General features: G+C 46.3%; 3 protein-coding genes across 4 annotated transcripts; all 3 read left to right on the top strand.

Annotated features, from left to right (window-relative positions):
• The first annotated feature begins 2,511 nt into the window (after positions 1 to 2,511).
• LOC137890565 (micronuclear linker histone polyprotein-like) lies at positions 2,512 to 6,095 on the top strand. 2 transcript variants are annotated; one of them, XM_068734699.1, is made up of 3 exons: positions 2,512 to 2,758; positions 3,239 to 5,029; positions 5,311 to 6,095. In XM_068734699.1, exons 1-3 carry the CDS (start codon positions 2,518 to 2,520, stop codon positions 5,694 to 5,696), a joined length of 2,418 nt encoding a protein of 805 aa, XP_068590800.1. In that variant the 5' UTR covers positions 2,512 to 2,517; the 3' UTR covers positions 5,697 to 6,095. The 2 variants fall into 2 exon arrangements, with proteins under 2 accessions (XP_068590800.1, XP_068590799.1); XM_068734698.1 differs by having other exon boundaries at positions 3,218 to 5,029.
• A 186-nt stretch (positions 6,096 to 6,281) lies between these two features.
• On the top strand, positions 6,282 to 9,207 carry timm10 (translocase of inner mitochondrial membrane 10 homolog (yeast)). Its single transcript, XM_068734659.1, has 2 exons — positions 6,282 to 6,524; positions 8,021 to 9,207. The coding sequence occupies exons 1-2, from the start codon at positions 6,454 to 6,456 to the stop codon at positions 8,214 to 8,216; spliced, it is 267 nt and encodes an 88-aa protein (XP_068590760.1). The 5' UTR covers positions 6,282 to 6,453; the 3' UTR covers positions 8,217 to 9,207.
• A 93-nt stretch (positions 9,208 to 9,300) lies between these two features.
• On the top strand, positions 9,301 to 17,914 carry unc93b1 (unc-93 homolog B1, TLR signaling regulator). The gene is made up of 13 exons (XM_068734658.1): positions 9,301 to 9,526; positions 10,420 to 10,536; positions 10,629 to 10,770; positions 10,906 to 11,059; positions 11,200 to 11,361; positions 11,976 to 12,105; positions 12,252 to 12,351; positions 13,211 to 13,335; positions 14,114 to 14,296; positions 14,408 to 14,681; positions 14,765 to 14,886; positions 15,025 to 15,147; positions 16,248 to 17,914. The coding sequence occupies exons 1-13, from the start codon at positions 9,524 to 9,526 to the stop codon at positions 16,494 to 16,496; spliced, it is 1,884 nt and encodes a 627-aa protein (XP_068590759.1). The 5' UTR covers positions 9,301 to 9,523; the 3' UTR covers positions 16,497 to 17,914.
• The last annotated feature ends 97 nt before the right edge of the window (positions 17,915 to 18,011 follow it).

Raw genomic sequence — 18,011 nt, 5'->3', positions numbered from 1 at the left:
GGCGAGTCCACATCGGGCCGATCCTCCGGCAGCGTAACAAACCCCACGCCGACTTCATCTTTGTCCAGCGGCGTGATGACCTTTTCCATTTCGCTTAACGACGACGCGAACTCCACAACGCCACGGGAAGACGGCGGTGGCGCCGACCGGCAGTCGTCTGAGATCGGGCGCGGCGTACAGGCGTTGGCTGAGGAAGGGACGGGACTGAAGGATCGAAAAAGAAACGGCAAAACAGCCGTCAACGGGGGAAAGGCAGAGCAGCCGAGCCACAGAGATGAGATGCTGGGAGAAGAAAAGGGAAACTCTACGGAGGCGCGGCACGCGCACGTCGGGATGAAGAGCTTGGCCAAGATGAGACAGATGCAGCAGATGATGGAGACGGAGACCACACAGATATCCATCAAGGTATGAAGGACTAGTTCATTATTCCGTGTAGGAAATAAACCGGGAGTGTATTATCTCGCAGAGTTTGGTGTGTGTGTGTTCACGAACCTTAAAGCTGAGCTAGGCGAGAGTAGAGAATGATCCTCGCGATGGACGGTCAAAGTTTCAGACCTAAACTTCAGCAGACAGGAGTCCTGTACCCCCTCAGGTATGGAGTCCTTTAAGTGCCGATTTGGCAATAAAAATAGCAAAATACGGGGCACAGCCACAGCTTGATCGGTTAAGGATGTCAACCATGAACCACGACGTCCCAAGAGATCTCTCTCTCTCTCTCTCTCTCTCTCTCTCTCTCTCTCTCTCTCTCTCTCTCTCTGTCCTCTCTCTCTCTGTCTCTCTCTCTCGTATTTCATGTCTTCTGTCTACCATCGGGCGTAAAACTGCTCAAAAAGCATCTAAAGTCTCTCTAACTTTGGGACACTTTTTCGCAGACAGCTGTGATTTGTGAACTGAGGCTGCCATGAGGAAGGCCGTGTCATGTGCAGTTTGTGATCTCAACGTTCAGTCGGTTTAGCTAACGTGTGGCGTCGTCTAGTGTTTCTTGAACACGACGCAATTGAAAGATTAGAGATCTACCGACTGCAGTGCACTTTTGAATCAAATGAAAGTCATCCCAGTCGCTCGACTGCTGTTGCCTTTTTAAGTTTGAGCCACGTCTTCATTTCGCCTGGAGCGCAGTCCCCACTTTAAAAAAAAAAAAAAAGACTTCATAAGCAAAGAGAAGAAAGGACATTTGAGGATTTACTGTCACGACAGAAGTGTTTCGTCTCAGCAGCGATGCCTTCAGAGTGTCATAACAAAACTTGTAAGAAGTTTGTTTTTATCCGTATGTCCTCCCTCTGTGCAGGTGAAGCTGAGGAGGAGGACCAACCCAGAAGTGTGGGAGGTTGTGAGCAAGCAAGACGCAGATGAGGCGTTGTCGGTTCTCACCTCCCTCAAACAGGTATATACAGTAAGTGTGGCGGTGGGTTCATGCACAGACGATTGGATACGTTTGTATCACAATTAGAATCACTTCATCCGCTGAAGTTTGATAAACACTCAGCGATCATTTGTCTTGGTGATGCAGTGCAGAGATGGAGCAACACGATTGTTTCACAGATGACCTTTTTGTAAACGCAGCTACAGCGCTGGGTCATTTCAGCCAATCAGCAGAGCCGTATTCATCCGTCATCATTTTGGCTTGGGACTGATGCAGCTGCAGTTATGGTCACTTAGGACCTCTTGGTCTCCTGTTGCTTTAAAAAGCGTGCACGTTAAAGAGCAGAGTGCCAGGCATCTCGTATTCCTTAAATGTACACCAAACAAAATAGCTTTTTAAACAAATTCACTCTTTACATTTAAGGCAAGGCAAGTTTATTCGTAGAGCACATTTCAAACAACAAGGTAATTCAAAGTGCTTCACATAAAACCATTGAAAGCATCAAAACATAATGTAAAAGAAAAGGAGATTTAAAAACAATTAGGAACAGTCGTTAAAACACTAAAAAGTTGTGTAAGAAATAAAATACGGTAGTAAAATGCAGAAATGCAGGAAATTCAATTAAAGGCAAACAGAAAAGTCTTCACTCTTGATTTAAAGGAGCTGAGCGTCTCTGCAGACCTGCAGCTTTCTGGGACTGTTTTAAGACATTTAACCGTCCGTCTCGCATGGAAAGGAAACCTTTAGTTGAGTTGTTCATACATCATCTGACTCCACCTGAGATCAGCGGCACCGCAACCACACTGAGGGAATATACGTAACGAATAACACAACAACGTAATTAGATGTTTAGAAAGTCGGTGTGTATTTGATAGTTCTGGTATTTGATTCTTATCACCCTAAACTTATGTGACCTCTTTATCTTTTTACAGGATGGCTCCAGCCACAGAAGGCTGCAGACGGACCTCAGTGAGCCCCCTCCCTCCTGTGTCCAGCCAGGCCCGGCTCACAAACCAGAGACCCCGACCACTCAACCGCCTCGCCCCGACAACCCCTCCGACTCCCGGCTTCTCCCCGGCGACCGCCTCGACGACGGCCCGGAGTCGGTGTCGCCGGCCCAGCCTCCGGGCCCCGCGGAGGAGTGCGACGAGCAGATGGAGAAGCTGTTGGAGGACATCATGATGGGTCTGAACATCCTGCCCAACTTGGACGGAGACTGCAAAAAGCCTCACTGTCTTCAACCGCACCACGACGGAGCTCCGGCCGTTTGCCAGGTCCCAGTGACGGAGGACGAGCGGCCGCAGAGTCGGACGCATGCTGCCTTCGGTGCGGCGGGACTACCGGGATACTACCAGGTGTTTGGGACACAAGTTGGCCACGCGTCAACGGATACAGGTACCTAGATGCTTTTCTCTTATGATTTCTACTTTAATGTGTTGCATAGCAGTGGCAGTGGGTAAGACACCGACTATAAACCCGAACTGTCCCTTTAAGTCTGAGGCGATGACGTCAAATTGCTTTTTTTTTTTTGTCTGAACAAAAGTCCAATACGCAAATTTAATTTTGCTGTCATATAAAATGGAGAAAAGCCAAAAAAATCCTCAACATTTAAAAGCTGGAACAAGGAAATGTTACTTGAATGATTGAATCGATTCTTCAATTTATTGGTTTCAACTCTAAATGTATTTTTGTATATTTGGTAATGACGGTTAAAATGAATCTGAATCTTGTCTAAAAGTCCACTCTGCTACCGCTCCTCTTTTCAATTGATCCAAAAGCTAACGCCCTAACACCAACCACCTCAGCTTTTTATATTCAGGGTGACTGATGGCGGCCTTCTCACCTATTGTCCAGGTATCTATTGTTGTTTTACAGCTCAGAACCAGCCCAGCTGCTCAAGCCTTCCATCCGTACAGCAGCAGCAGCAGCAGCAGCAGCAGCACTCCTCTACCCAGCATCACTCATCTGTCACATCCACGGGACAAAGACATGGACCGAGCCACCAGGGCATGCCGCTGTCCAAAACACTAAATTGTCCATATCCCGAAGCACTCGGTGGGCAGAGACTACTTTCGACCCTTACTTATTACCCAGCGTTCCAGGCACCGCCTTCACAAGACAACTTACTCGAGCTTTTCCCCCTGATTACCGGAAATGAAGCACAGTCCTTGCACTCCTTACCTTGCATGGACGATCTGCGGCTTCCTCAATGTCTCTCTCCGTTAGAGCCGTCCACCTCGGCCGCGAAACATCCGCCGACCGCCAACGGCTCAACGAGCCAAAGCGAGAGCGTTCAGCCGCCGCCGTCTGTACACGGGCGACCCTGGCTATCGGTAAACATGGGATCGCTACAATTTCCTCTCAGCGCCATCACTCGCGGAGCAAATGCAAGCGAGTCTCTACCCCTGGATTCAAACCGGCGACGGCAAAAACACCTGGAGTTGAATCCGCCGAGTGGCGAAAGCCGGGTAACTTGTTCTGTTCGAGAGGTGGAAGAGAGAGGAACAATGTCTGCCGGTCCTCAAAACGTGGTAAAACTGAAGTCTGATCTCAGGAAGAAACACGTTAAAGGTAAACAAGGTGAGAGTAAAGGTGACGCTGCAGTGCCGAAGAGGAGGAGGAGGAGGAAGCGTCCATGCTCTCCACAGGAGGCCAGCTCTCCTCTGGAATGCAAGCAGGTGAAAGTCAGCGATGACGCAAAAGATCAGATCAACCTGAGCGTCTGTTTGGTCAGTTTGTCGAGCAACAACGTGCTGGCGAAGGAAAGAGAAATGGCCGCCGGTTCAAACGTGCCGGACACATTTGTAGGGACAACGAATGAGCCGTCGACCATCGCGGAAAGTCGGAGAGAGAAGCCCAGAGGGCCCGGGGACCTCAATGCTAACCGGACGCGGATCAGGACCAGGGGCTTTTTGAAAAGAACTCTGGAGACCACAAGTAGCACAAGCGTCGAGAGTACAGTCTTACAACCCGTGGTCAGCAGAGCGCCGATTGTGAATAAAGAAGGAGTTCCCAAGCGGGGGCGCGGAAGGCCGCGAAAAATAAGGGTTGAAGAGATCCCTTCAGAGAGCGCTATAACCGTCGAGAAGAGCCACGAAGTGAAGAGAGAGCCGCAGGAAGAGAGCGGAAAAACAGGGAAACGTAAAAAACGCATCAGGAATAGAAGTAAAGTGGAGGCAGTTCCTCTGGTGGCCTTAAGTGCTGAGGCAGAGCACAACAGTGATGTAATCCCAACCGGAAGGAAACTTGGAGCAACCAAACGGATGGTCAGTCTGAAGGAGTTTCAAAAGCTCATCAAACGGCAACACTCCAAAACAAGGAAGTCAAAAGAAAGCCAGGGCAAGGAAACGAGCGGAACCGCGAGAGCTGTAGAACGCGAGGAGGGGAAGACGTGCGGTAGCAGATTGGAAGAATCCACCAACGGGACAGAAAGGGATGCCGCTCGGCCTCGGATAAAGGCCGGGGTCAAAGAGCGTCGCGCCGTCTCGGACGTCGCAGTTGGTGAAAATCGCAATCAAGCTGTCAACAAATCGGCGGCCGAGTGTGACGAATCCCAGCGAGACGAGACAAACGCCTCTACCGGGAATGAGACCCGTCCGTTGGGCGATGAGTCTCTTCCGGTGACGGAAGCTGAGACGGAGCAGCCGCTGAAGAGCCCCGATGAAGGTGAAGTGTTTCTACCAACGGTCCTTTTTACGATTTATAAACTCAACCTAATATAAAGCAAAAGCAAACACAAGTATTATCAGCTGAATGTACTTAAAAGTATCAGCAGTACTGATAAGGTCCGGAGATGACGCTTTTTGCAATTGGTATTTCAGAAGTTAAGAGAGCATCTCAAACCTATCCACTGTCTCTGTGCCTTTCTTTGCAGATAGATATTAAAAACAATGTCCCAATTACTCTGGATAATCCATCTTAGTTTCTTCTTTTTTTTTTTATAACAGAAACAGCCCGTGATGAAGGCGTGTCAGACAACTCAAAGCAGACTGCTATCCACGAGGAAGGATCGTCTCGCGGTGACGTGCCTCACGAAGACAAAATGCCTTCGGTGGACAACTTGAACCTCCAGACCCCCGAGAGACACGGTCCTCCTCTGTCCCACGCTGGTGGGTTCGGCACGAGCGCCGGCTGCGATCAGGAGGAAGAGGAGGAGGAAGAGGAGATTGACGTTCTGCTTTGCTCTCCAGACAAAGTGCCTCAGACCAAAGATTGTGAGAATGGACTCGACAGCATGGCGCTCATTCCAGAGGAGGAGGAGGAAGAGGAAGAGAAGGAAGAGGAAGAAGAAGATATGTCTGAGATTGATGTAACTGGAGATGAGACGGAGTAACTTTTGTACTTGTGCATAGTTTTTACTATGTCGTGTGACTAATTCAGCACTTTGGTGAGCCGCGCGTTACGTTCTCTCTGTTGTGGTTTTATTCACGAAGATGCCAGACGAAGAAGCTGCTTTTACCTTCATTTAGTTCCATGTACAAGGTTCAAATGGATGTTTGATTTCCATTAATAGTACGCTGAAGAATTAATTACACAAAGGGAAAAAAGTTCTTACTGTTCACATTTGTCAATAATTTTATTAGTTTTACATTTTCAGTGCATTTTGAATTCTTACAAATTAATATAAAAGCACTTGAGCGACATTGTGTCTCTGAAAGAGACTGTTGTTGAAAAGAAACCTTATTTTGAGCTTTTATTTGTAAAGCACAGCGTTGTTTTGTGTCAATTACATAATTATGGGTTATTAAAAAAAAACAAAAAACCTGTCACCTCTTCTTGCCAACAGACCTTTTTACATTTTACATTCAGTCTTTGGCGATCTATGGCACCGAGAGGCACGAGAGGGCGCTCTGTCGTCTCTCGGTTTCAATCCCAACTTTATTGACAGCGGAAGTGTGACCGGAAGCGGTACACACGTGTTTTGCATCTTGCAGGTTTGAAGGTTACAGAAGAAGCACCGGGTTGTTGTCTCTTGTCCACCGCTCGCTGGAGAGGCTCACCGGGACGGCGTGTGTGTGTGTGTGTGCGCGCGCGCGCGTGCTTGTGTGTGTGTGGTTGAAGCTGGTTGTGAGCAGCACTGAAGCGCAGACATGGATCCCATGAAGGCACAACAGTTGGCGGCGGAGCTGGAGGTGGAGATGATGGCTGACATGTACAACCGGTAAAGCCAAAAACAAGCTAACCGTTAAAGCTAGCCGTCTGTTATTTATGCACCCGGTCTGTAGGTAGTAAAGAGTCTCGCGGTCTTCATTTAAACGGTCTCTAATAAAGTGGATACGCTGTAACAAAGGGGCGTTCAACGGTGAAGGTTAGCTGCGCTTATTAAGAGATGTTCCTCCGCGGTGCTAGCGCCGCTTAGCATGCTACACCGGATCAGTTGCATGTGACAGATTCACACAGACAGGACTGTGGCGTTGCGTAAACCCCGCGACGTTAAACGCGAGTTTAAATGGATTTAAGTTGCAGCTAAAGTTAGCGGTTAGAATTAGCCTTTTTACTGATAGTCTTGAAATAACTTTTTAGTGTGATTATAGTGATGCTCAATGCTATTTTTTACACCTAATTTCAAAATGGAATGAGAAACTGTTTAAATACACACGTGTTCGTTCATTAAAGGAACTATAGAAGCTCACTTATTGTACTTTGTATCTAATAAACGAAGCGCCCACACAATACTCCAAAAACACAGATTTTAACTTTATTTTGATACTGATCACATTACACCTTTAAAGACATTATTGTCTGACCACAAAGCCAATAAAACAGACATGCATGTGGTCACAAAGGCCTGTTGATCCTCCTCTTCATCAAGGAAATGTGTTCTCTGTCCTCACTTCCTTGCTCCTTGATAACTAACAGTATTCCTCAAACAGTATTTGTTTTACACTTCCTGTTCTAGTTTCAGGCCCATATTCTGTTGCTGCTTAACTCACTCTTCGTTTCTGATTATTGACTATTGTCCCCGTCAAATAAACAAATGGAATGAAGTAAATTCAAGTCCAGCTCTGAAAGCCCCGCTTGGACTTGGGTAACTCTCTGTGGCGTTTTGACTCAACTGGTTGGGGCATTGAGAATAAAGGGGTTAAAAACAATTCATACCGGTTTTTCCTATTCACGGTCTAGAGCGACGACGATTCATCAATTAGTTGATCGACAGGAATTGAATCGGCAACTTCCATTTATCCATTTAGTCTAAAGCCCAAGTCTTCTTATCAAATCAAAACGTTTAATGGATTCAGATGTGCTCACGTCAGCAGAATACACATCTTTCATTCAATAAAACAAGACATTTGATGACATCACCGCGGGCTTTAGGACACTGATGGACATTCTTTTAATGTTTGTTTTCGTATTTAGTTTTTTGTATCGCTTAGACAGTAAATTAGTCGATAATGAAAGTAATCTTTGCAGCTCTAATGTCAATCATTTTGCTATAATCACATTCAAACTCTGCACATAGTTGCGTCACGCTATTTACTTGCTCGAGCAATGTTGCACGACATGGAAAATGAAATTTGAGTGATTCCAGCAGATGGTGCTGATGGTGTTTAATAAAACAGCCTGTTTAAAAGCGCATGCAACAATATTCCAGTCATTACGCACAGTGTTTAAAAAAAAACAAACTCCACCGTATCCCTGCTTTCCTTTTCTCCCCAGCATGACCAACGCCTGCCACAGGAAGTGTGTGCCGCCGCATTACAAGGAGGCAGAGCTGACCAAGGGGGAGTCCGTGTGCTTGGACCGCTGCGTCGCCAAATACCTGGACCTTCACGAGAGGCTGGGACGCAAGCTGACCGAGCTCTCCGTCCAGGACGAGGAGATGATGAGGAAGGCCTCCGTGGGAAGCGGATAGAGACGCTAAAACGAACGGCGTTGTGGGGGATTAAAAGGTTGTGGGTTATTGAGTTGGGTGGGTTTTTGTTTGGGGAATCAATAGAGTGTGAAGAATAATGCTGTCGAGGGTCCACGGAGAGAGAGAAGCCGCTTTCCTACCTGCAGTCCAGGATGAGGGCGTCGGATGGGGGGGCTCGAGGACTCACCGGAGGACCTGGTGGAGCGGCGGCACGAGGACGTCTAGAAACTGCTCACTGCTCCACCAGCCTCTCTGGAAAGCGTCCCATGAGTTGTTTTTTTTTTTTTTTTTTTTTCCATCCAGCTCGCCTCGGTCCTCAAGAAGTCACCTGAGAATTGGCCGACGAGGAGAGAGAGGAGGCTGTGTGATCTCTCTAATCCATGCTCTGTGTTTTTGTTTTTAGCTGCTGAGAGTTTGTGCCTCTTCTGCACAAAACTCAAACACTATCTACATTTAGTATCTGTTCTCACATCGCCCCTTTTGAACTTGGGTGAATTATTTATTTAAAAGTAAACATGGGCCCCTCTTCATAACGTTGCAACGGGACATGGTCCACGCTTACGAGTTGTCTGTTATGCAGACAGGGTTCTTTTACAATGCAGTAAGTCAAATACAGATGGATGAGGGCGTGTCCTTGAGTGAGCCGTGTACGGCAGCATCGTTTGTCCTTTTTGTCTTTTTAATACTCTGCATAGTTTACTCCGTCTCAGGCCTGCATGGTGCCGCGTCGGCTTCCAGACTACCAGCCAGGTCGTTCCGGCTACACGGACGTGTGACGACGCTAGATTTTTAAACTCGACGCTCGTGCAGACTTGTGTTGTGCCGTATGTGACCGGACCGTGTTTCTTTGACTGTGACAAGTTTGTTTTTTTTGTCGTTTTTCATGTGCTAACCACTGTGTCAGTGACGCAGCTTTTTATCTGCATATTGGAGAAGCTGCACAGTGTGTCGTTGTTATTAAGAACTCTAATAAAACTGTCATTTATTTTAACATGAGTTTTTGTTTTTTTAAATACGGGTATTTAAGTCTTAACCTCTGTCTCACACTCATGGCCCAGAGGAGGAAAGGTTTCCTAAATGTGGCGTCTGTACCTTTAAGAAACAATGTGGCAGTATTTGGGATGAGGAAGTGAAGACTGCTGACTTTCGTTTCCCTCACGAAACTTTTATTTATTCCTGAGCCTTGTTCATCGGAAAGGGGAACTAGCTGCTGCCGAAAACAAAAGCAACGGAGGTGTCGTGTTTCTGTCCTAAGCAGGTGACAGAGTCTTCATCCCGGTGCCCGCGTGGAGCCCCGCGCGAGAAGCATGGTAAGTGATTTCCAGTTTATAAACGCTTAAAAAGAAGCGTGTTGTTGTCTTGTAGTCGAGTTATCTCACGCGGAGTGTTAAAATAGTTCCTCATTAAACTTAAGACTGTGGCTGCAGCTAATACCGTTCAAAATATGACTTCACATGAATATTACAGCATAATGACAAACTAAATAAAGCATAGAGTGACTTTAGATAAGATGACATAATCTCAGACGCACTTTTAACTTTTAAGTTTCCGATACCAACTGAATGTATCGGAAACTTAAACGCAGTTTTATAGGTCATGCTGGGGAAAAGAGTTATAACTCAAATATGTACAATGAAAATATGATGATTGAAGCTTAAAATGACTGGTTTATGGCTTCATGTCTTTATGTATATAGACCTACAATAAGAGAACTATGTGGTGTGTCTTACTGGAATTGGGCTGGGCGAATATTCAATAATTAATTAATGACGATTAATTAATAATTTATCGTCTTATTTTCTAACCCCATGTTTGTAGTTTATTTCATATTTTTGTGGTGTGTGTGTGTGTGTGTGTGTGTGTGTGTGTGTGTGTGTGTGTGTGTGTGTGTGTATACGTACTTGGAGGTAATTTAATGCACATGTTATTTGCTCCACCTCCAGAAAACGAGAGGTTCTCAATTTCAAAGAGTACTTTAATATGTTGATAATTGAGATTTATCCAGCCTAAGATTGCATCTGAAATGTATAACGTGGTGTGTGAAAATTAAAACCTCTAAATGTAGCCTCAGGAGCATCTACAGTCAGATATTTGACAACCCCGAGTCCCTACAGGCGACTCGTTACGGTGACATTTTCAGTGATCGATTGGTCGAGCGGTGAACCGTCTAATAAACCGGTGCACTGCTCCCTTTGGTCACTAGATGGATGCAGCTGATAGAGAAGAGTTGATCGGGGCTGCCGATCAGCCTGTAGCGCCTCCCAACGGCATCGTCAATGAACTGCTGAACGTGGGACAAGAAGACAACATCCAGGGCCAGGTGAACGCCCCGCTGTCTTGTTAAAACAACGTATAAGTCCAGTCTCTGTGATTCCCAGGTTTGCGTAACTTTTGATTCCTTTCCTTCCTCAGATGGAGGAGTTTCTGGGCCCGCAGGCAGAGTACAACGAGGAGGAAGAGGAGAGGAAATACTACAGGAGGAAGAGGCTGGGCGTCATCAAGAATGTTCTTGCAGCCAGTGTTGGAGCCATGATCGTGTACAGTGTGTACATGGGTGAGCACGATTGGAACAAATACACTGAACGCACACAGAAACGCAGAAAAAAAAAAGAAAAAAAAGCGAGTTGCCCGAGACTCTAACTGTGTTCTTTTCATTCTATTTGTGTCTGTGTGAACGGTGCGTTAACAGGCCTACTGCAGATGCAGCTGATCCTCCATTATGACATGACTTACCGCGAGGTGAAGTACAGCAACCTCGGCCTGGAGGACATCGATCGCAAGATGCTGATGGGCATCAACGTCACCCCCATCATAGGCCTGCTGTACACCCCTGTGCTCATCAGGTAGACACGCACACACACACACACACACACACACACACAAAGAATAAAATGTGTTTTTTGTATCCGAGTGTCCTTGCTCTGCCTGTATGTACTCTATAATAACAATATATAGGATATGTAACACTACATCTCTCTGGAAGGTTTCTAGGCACAAAGTGGATGATGTTCCTGGCTTCAGGAATCTACGCGCTCTTTGTGTCAACCAATTACTGGGAGCGGTACTACACCTTGGTCCCATCAGCCGTGGCCATCGGCGTGGCCATTGTGCCGCTCTGGGCTTCCTTGGGAAATTACATCACAAGGTGAGGCCGTGACGGGGCGGGCGGACGAATAACCGTTCATATTGACCACGTCTAACAACCGTCAACGCTTTAAAACAGACTGCAGGGCTCAACTAACTTCATTCATGTTTGAATAAAGAAATCTGTGGACTGCATTTTCTTTGTTTAACAGAGGGCCCTTTCACACCGACCACGTTTCATCCAGACGTTTTGAATTTTGTATTTGGTCTCCATATTCTATGTATTTGCTAAACTAACAGAATATTTAGTATTTAATCCTTTATTTAAACCCCTACTTTCATTGAGCTCACGTCCTTTCCAAGCGACACCTATGTACAAGAATACACATTTACAGTTCAAGATATTAGTTTTAAACAATTCCAAATACTTGGAGTATAGTATTTAAAAATCTCCGTTGAATGCAGAAAGAAACAGGAACATGGACATGTAAGGCAGCCCTACTATTCATACAGCGAATCTTAGCATGTCGAGGTTTGAGGGAGCACATGGGAGCTCTGAGGCGGTTCAAGTGAATCCCGTCCACGCAGACTTTAAATGAACACCCCCGATGGTGCGGTGCGGTCGCTTCCGTGAATGTGTTTCGTGAAATGGTTCTCTCGCTCAAACGCTCGCAGGATGGCGCAGCAGTACTACGAGTACGTCAACTACAAGGAGGACCACGTGCAGGAGCAGAAGAAGCTCCCCAAGGGAGCGTGCCACAGCTACATCATCGTCTTCCAGTCGCTCTTCTACATCATCTTCCACGTGAGTCTTCAGACGGCTTTTTCCTTCGCTTCATTTCATTTCATGTTTGTGTGCGGCCGGTGTTTAAACGTCAGAAAAGTAAGCCTGCAACAGCTGCGGAAACGTAACGAGCAGCGTCCCCTTGTCTTCTGTCTTTTCACGGTCAGCTGAGCTTCGTCTTCGCGGAGTTCCCCATGCTCTTCGTCCTCAATGGCCACCTGCACAACGACGAGGACCATCACATCCTCTTTAATGTCCACTCCTGCGGTAAAGACGCACGTCACTTCAACCTCCACGTGATCACATGCTAATTATTGCGAGACAACCTTTTTTTTTTTTAATAAGGATTCAGTTTATTTTGTCCAATGAGATAAATAAAGCAATAGGTGGTCATACCGGGAAACACGCTTAGATACTTGTAGAGGGTCAGATGAGAGGATCGATACCGCTCTCATATCTGTGTGGTAAATATGAAAAAAGGCTCTTCTTTCTTCCCCGTCTTGTATGAAATAGAAGTCCAGTGCTAGGCTACTAGTATGTATATGTATGTTTCGTCCAGTGTGCTTAAGTAGGCAGCGATACGCTGAAGGAAACACGAGTCGGCCACAAAAAAAAAAGCTGATGTGAAACAAAGTGAAGTGCAACACTTCTGCTAAACTTAGAATCTCACGTCTGGCAACTTCACTTCCTTTTTATTGTCAACATCGATAGGAGGAAATATAACTGGAGAGAAGTTCCCATCTCCGTCAGATGTACATCGTGGCCTCTTGTAGCGTTTCTATGCGTCCACACGGTTGTCTCGTGTGTGTGTGTGTGTGTGTGAGAACGTCAGGAACGTCTGGAGGGAACTTCTTCAAATTTAGGATAAACGTCCACCTGATGAACTGATGGTGGTCAAAAGTCCCTGTGACTCCATTTTTGGCCGTAACTCAAGGATGCATATGCTCCTTATTACTTCCCACACTATGTCTAAAAGGACACAATTATGAAATGATGACATTTTGGACAGACGTGTATGTAAAGCGGCGGTGGCGTCTCAAGCGTTACAGGCTTCAGGTCCGGAATGAAGGCGGTGTGGGACTGAGACCCGTCGGTTGACGTTTCTCTGCTCCTCTTCCTCCGACAGGAGCAAACATCAGCGGAGTGATCCCCGGCTTCAACACCACTGTGCTCCTCAACCTGCCCCGCTCCATGCTGCTCATCGAGGTGGAGAGTGTCCTCATGGGCTTCGCCTTCCTCGCCATGATCATCGTAAGATCCACACACACACACACACACACACACACACACACACACACACACACACACACACACACACACACACACCCCTCTGACTCCCTAGACGTGTGTTAGGGTTGTTTATTTGAATTAATATGACTTTAATTGACTTTATTAAGCTATTCGTTCATCCTAATATACAACATAAATTATATAGAGTATATTTAAGAGTGTAAAGGAAAATTAAACGTTTAGGGAGGAGTTACTTAATAAGTACTTAATTATTCATAAGAGCAAAGAAGATTTTTAACAGTTTTAGTTTTAAACCAAATTGACGAGCTAATGGACACAGAGTGGAGTTAAGGAGAACTGCTGATGATTCTTTGTGGGTTTGTTATCATTTGTTAATATAAAAATATAGATTGGGGCAGCTTTAAGCTTTAAAGTCAAATGTATGAATATGTTTTAGTGTGTTCAGGGCACGCACACGGCTTGAAGCTGTCCCAGCATGCATCAGGGCAACGCCGCTTTTACCCAAAGCGACTTACAATAAGTGCATTCAACCACGTGAGGTGCAAGAATCATGCAAGTACAGCAACCTCATCAAATATGCTGATCCACTGCTAGTGCTGCATTTATAGAGAACCAGACTGCTTTCCAAAGAGGGATCCAAAGGCTCATTCACAGCCGTGGTGGAGTTTGTTATTTTCTTCTACAATAGGCTGGAGTGAACCTCCTCGTGTGTCAAGGCAGAGCGTGTACAAACCACGGCGATCATTCATAATTATTCAAAATAAATTGACACCCACAGTTCCTCGTGCTGTGCGGCGCTGCCTACCGCCCGACGGAAGAAATCGACCTCCGCAGTATTGGCTGGGGAAACATCTTCCAGCTGCCTTTCAAACACCTGAGGGACTACCGCCTGCGGCTGCTCTGCCCCTTCTTCGTCTACAGCGGCTTTGAAATGCTGTTTGCGATCACTGGATTCTCCCTGGTAGAGTGGAATAGCCGTCACTTGCATTGCTTGATTTTTGTTTTTGTCGGGAAATATAGAAAATATGTGCCATTTGCTCTCATTTCTTTCTTTCTTTCTTCCCCTCCACAGTCCTATGGCGTCTGCGTTTTGGGCCTGAAGAAGCTGTGGCTCCTCATACTCGTCTATGGCCTCTCCTGCTCCGTCTTTTCTGCCCTCTCCCTTTGCCTCCTACGCCTGCCGCGCTGGGTGTGTCTGGTGGGGGGCGCCGCTGTGCATGCGGTGCTGCTGGTGGTGCTGCTGGCGTTTTCTCCACCTCCTAAAAGCCCGGAGTATCTGGGCCCTCTGCTGGTGATCTCTGTGCTGTGGGGACTCGGCACCGCCCTGAACAAGACGGGCGTCAGCAGTGAGTTTTAACGGCTGCGGTCGAGGTGTTTTGTAGGTACGACGCCGCGCACTAACACTAACGCGCGTCTCCTCCTCTCTCAGCTCTGCTCGGTATGCTCTACGCCGAGGAAAAAGAACGTCTGGACTTCGTCTACACCATCTATCACTGGTGGCAGGCCATCGCCATCTTCATAGTCTACCTCTGGTCCAACCTGCCCATGAGGGTATGATGTGTGTGGCTTTTAGAGAACGTTAAGTGTGTGCTTGCGTCTCGGGGTAAAACGCCTCGGATCATTTGGATCCACATCTTAAAGTTCCTACTTATGTCTTTCTTCGCCTATTTTTTTGTCACTCTTCCTCAGGCCAAACTCTCCATCCTGTTGGCCACTTTATTGCTGGCCTGCTACTGTTATTGGGTGATGGAGCGTCGGCTGGCCAGCAAAGTTCCTTTCAGACTGCCTCGCATCCCGCGGCCACGGCACAAGGTGAGCGATCTCTGGCTGTCGCTAGCGATGCCTGATCCATGCTGTCGCGTGAAGGTTAAAGTGACGCGCGCGCATGAGCGTGATTTTGTGACATCACATGTAGTTCGGAAGCCAATCGCGGTCAAACGTGCAACACAATGGTGACGTGGGAATTTAAAACCTCCAGTGCACATACACTGAGAATAGATGGAAGTAATGCAATATATTTGCATATTCGTAGGTGCTTTGATAACAGAGAAGGTGGTCAAATATCTTTTGCAAGTCGGTGTAAAATCACACTTGTATAACTTTGTAACTTTTATCTTGACATGATGAAAAAGGTACGCTTTTAAATTATCATTCATTTTTTGTAACTCTGTTTTAGATGCTTCATTATACGCCTTTTAATGACTACTTGCCAGCCAGTCAGAGACGAGGTTGTAGTATGACACCAGCAGTGCTTTACACTCCTTTACCAGTTTATTAGGCACACCTAGCTAAAACCAACCAGTCTAATACAACAATAAATCCTCACTTCATGAAGGTTACGATGTCCAGTTTTTGTTGAAGCTGTTTTAAAGAGGTGTTGTGATCATTTTGGAGGATGTAGTCCGTTGAACTGCTTCCTGTTACACATATTATCCTACGCTTATTGATATAAATAAGTCGCGCGCAATATTACAAATGCATATCAGTGTAGATCTAAGGCCATACAATTCAATCCGAAATTCAGTTAAATGAACACACTGGTGGCCACCTACAAGGGATATTTGGTGGCCACAAAGTAACCTTTTTTGTAGCCCTTGGTTAAAGTCGAACCCTTCCTACTGCTGTGAAGTTCATTGTTCTTCAACTTGAGTTTGGTTACTTATAGAACCAAGACTGGGGCCTCCTCCTGGACCCAGACCCGGGAGGGGAGCTTGCCATCGAGCGCCTGGTGGCCAGGCCTTGAACTCAAGAGCCCACTACATAGATCTCTTAAAAATCTGGAGTGTGGGGAGATTTGAACTCCTGAACTCCTTCAGCTGTGCGAGTCAATAAAATCTTATTATAGTCGGGAGCTACAGAACTTCTTCTCCTCCTCCGCCGTCATCGGTATAATAGGTCGTTTGTGTCTGCAGGTCAAAGGTTACCGCTACCTGGAAGAGGACAACTCGGATGAGTCAGACTCTGAGAAGAGTGAGGAGGACGACGAAGAGCATGTGGCGGAGGAGATGGGAGCAGAGGACGGGGAGGAAGGAGGCCGAGACGCCGGGGTCCAGGGAGTTGAGTCACCCGAAGCCGGGAGGAGAGGAGCCGAGGGTCCCCGCCACAGACGGGAGGACGCCCATGTGAAGGAGGGAGTGAGAGAGGAGCGAGAGGGAGGTTGAGAGAGAGAGAGAGAGGAGACAAAAGGAGGAATGGGGGAAGATTTTGGACTGAAAGAATTTGAGATTGGCTGGACGCTGTTGTGCTCGTTCTTATTTTACACGCTGCTCTAAACAAAAGCATTTATTTCTGGCATAAGCTTTGATTGATGAGCTCTAATTAGCCGTTCAACTATAATCACAGCAGCGGTCCAGAAGAAAGGGTACGCAAATTGTAAATACTATATTTCTATTTAACAATAGTCATAGCAATCTTAAAAAGTAGCGCACACTGGACAAAACGGGACTAATCACAACAAAACAAAACACAATGAGAATACTTGTTGTTGAGGCTCGTGTTCACCAACGTGCTGAAGATCAACTGCTTTTGTAAAGAAGAAAAACATTTTCTTTAATTATTTTCATTTTAACAAGAGCTCTCCACTGAAGAGACAGAAGTGACAGGAAAGGGAATGAGGAATTGATTCTCCAAGTTTGTCCTCAGGGTGAAGTGCGTTCGAGAGCCGGGGTCCCGCTCGACCCGGGGTCCCGCTCGACCCGAGTCCCGCTCGACCCGGGGTCCCGCTCGACCCGAAGTCCCGTTCGACCCGAGTCCCGCTCGACCCGGGGTCCCGCTCGACCCGAGTCCCGCTCGACTCGGGGTCCCGCTCGACCCCTTTAGCTTACGAACATTTCTAAGAGAAGACGACCCGAATCGAGCTGTTTTTAAGAAGCTCAGACACGTGACTGTTGTTCAACATGCTTTTTTTTTTTTTTTGCAGAAGTTGAATATGAATGTATGTTAACGCTTTAGTATAGTTCAATACAGGTACGGGCGGTCGGTCATGTATGGCCAGTGCCAGTAAATATGAGATGAATATTGGTATACAGTGGCCTCAGGGATGTTACAGGTACTAAATATGTACAGTGGCTCAATTGTTAATAAACAAGAATAAGTGTCTACAGCTGGTGTTTCTAGTTAGGAGCTGTGATGTGAGCTAAGTACTCTTAATAATAACGTGCTAATAACATGCTAATAACGTGCTCACAGTAACGATGTTAACATGCTGATGTTTAGCAGGTCTAATGTTTTCATTGTCCATCTTATTATTAGCGTGTTAGCATGCTGACATTAGCTAATTAGCACTAAGCACAAAGTACAGCTGATGCTGATCACCAATGCATCCTCTGGGGACTATGAATGTCTGTACGAAATGTCACGGCAATCTTAAAAGTATTGTGACATTTGTATTCATTTAAGGCCTCAGAAGAGTATTACGATTGGATATATTTTTGTCATGGTTTTGAATTCCTTTTAGCTGCTTCATTCTGCTGGTAGTGTTGCATTCTGCCTCTGGAACAGTTCAATTAATCAATTAATCATGAGAAGTAAGCAGGTTTGGATGATTTGTACAAAATACAAAAGCTATATGTTAAACTAATTGCATCTACTTCACTGTTATAGTCGTTTCCTGTTTTAGTGACCGCTCATGGTCGTCTGAAGTCATGTTCACTTGGGAATAACTTGAGTTGGTTTGA

The sequence above is a fragment of the Cebidichthys violaceus genome, unplaced genomic scaffold, assembly GCF_023349555.1.
Source record: "Cebidichthys violaceus isolate CVI_PGR_0920_01 unplaced genomic scaffold, fCebVio1.0.p SCAF_66, whole genome shotgun sequence".
NCBI lineage: Eukaryota > Metazoa > Chordata > Actinopteri > Perciformes > Stichaeidae > Cebidichthys > Cebidichthys violaceus.
The sequence above is the reverse complement of the archived record's forward strand: the minus strand, read 5'-3'. Positions and strand labels throughout refer to the sequence as shown.

What these genes read in the sequence shown, in the direction of transcription:
- timm10 (XM_068734659.1), top strand. Translation starts at nt 6,454, where the DNA reads ATGGATCCCATGAAGGCACAACAGTTGGCGGCGGAGCTGGAGGTGGAG. An exon ending in ATGGCTGACATGTACAACCG is followed by an intron (nt 6,525 to 8,020) that starts GTAAAGCCAAAA and finishes TTTTCTCCCCAG; the next exon opens with CATGACCAACGCCTGCCACA.
- unc93b1 (XM_068734658.1), top strand. An exon ending in CCTTCCTCGCCATGATCATC is followed by an intron (nt 13,336 to 14,113) that starts GTAAGATCCACA and finishes TGACACCCACAG; the next exon opens with TTCCTCGTGCTGTGCGGCGC. An exon ending in CGATCACTGGATTCTCCCTG is followed by an intron (nt 14,297 to 14,407) that starts GTAGAGTGGAAT and finishes TCCCCTCCACAG; the next exon opens with TCCTATGGCGTCTGCGTTTT.
- LOC137890565 (XM_068734698.1), top strand. Translation starts at nt 2,518, where the DNA reads ATGGAGAAGCTGTTGGAGGACATCATGATGGGTCTGAACATCCTGCCC. An exon ending in CCACGCGTCAACGGATACAG is followed by an intron (nt 2,759 to 3,217) that starts GTACCTAGATGC and finishes CCTATTGTCCAG; the next exon opens with GTATCTATTGTTGTTTTACA. An exon ending in GCTGAAGAGCCCCGATGAAG is followed by an intron (nt 5,030 to 5,310) that starts GTGAAGTGTTTC and finishes TTTTTATAACAG; the next exon opens with AAACAGCCCGTGATGAAGGC.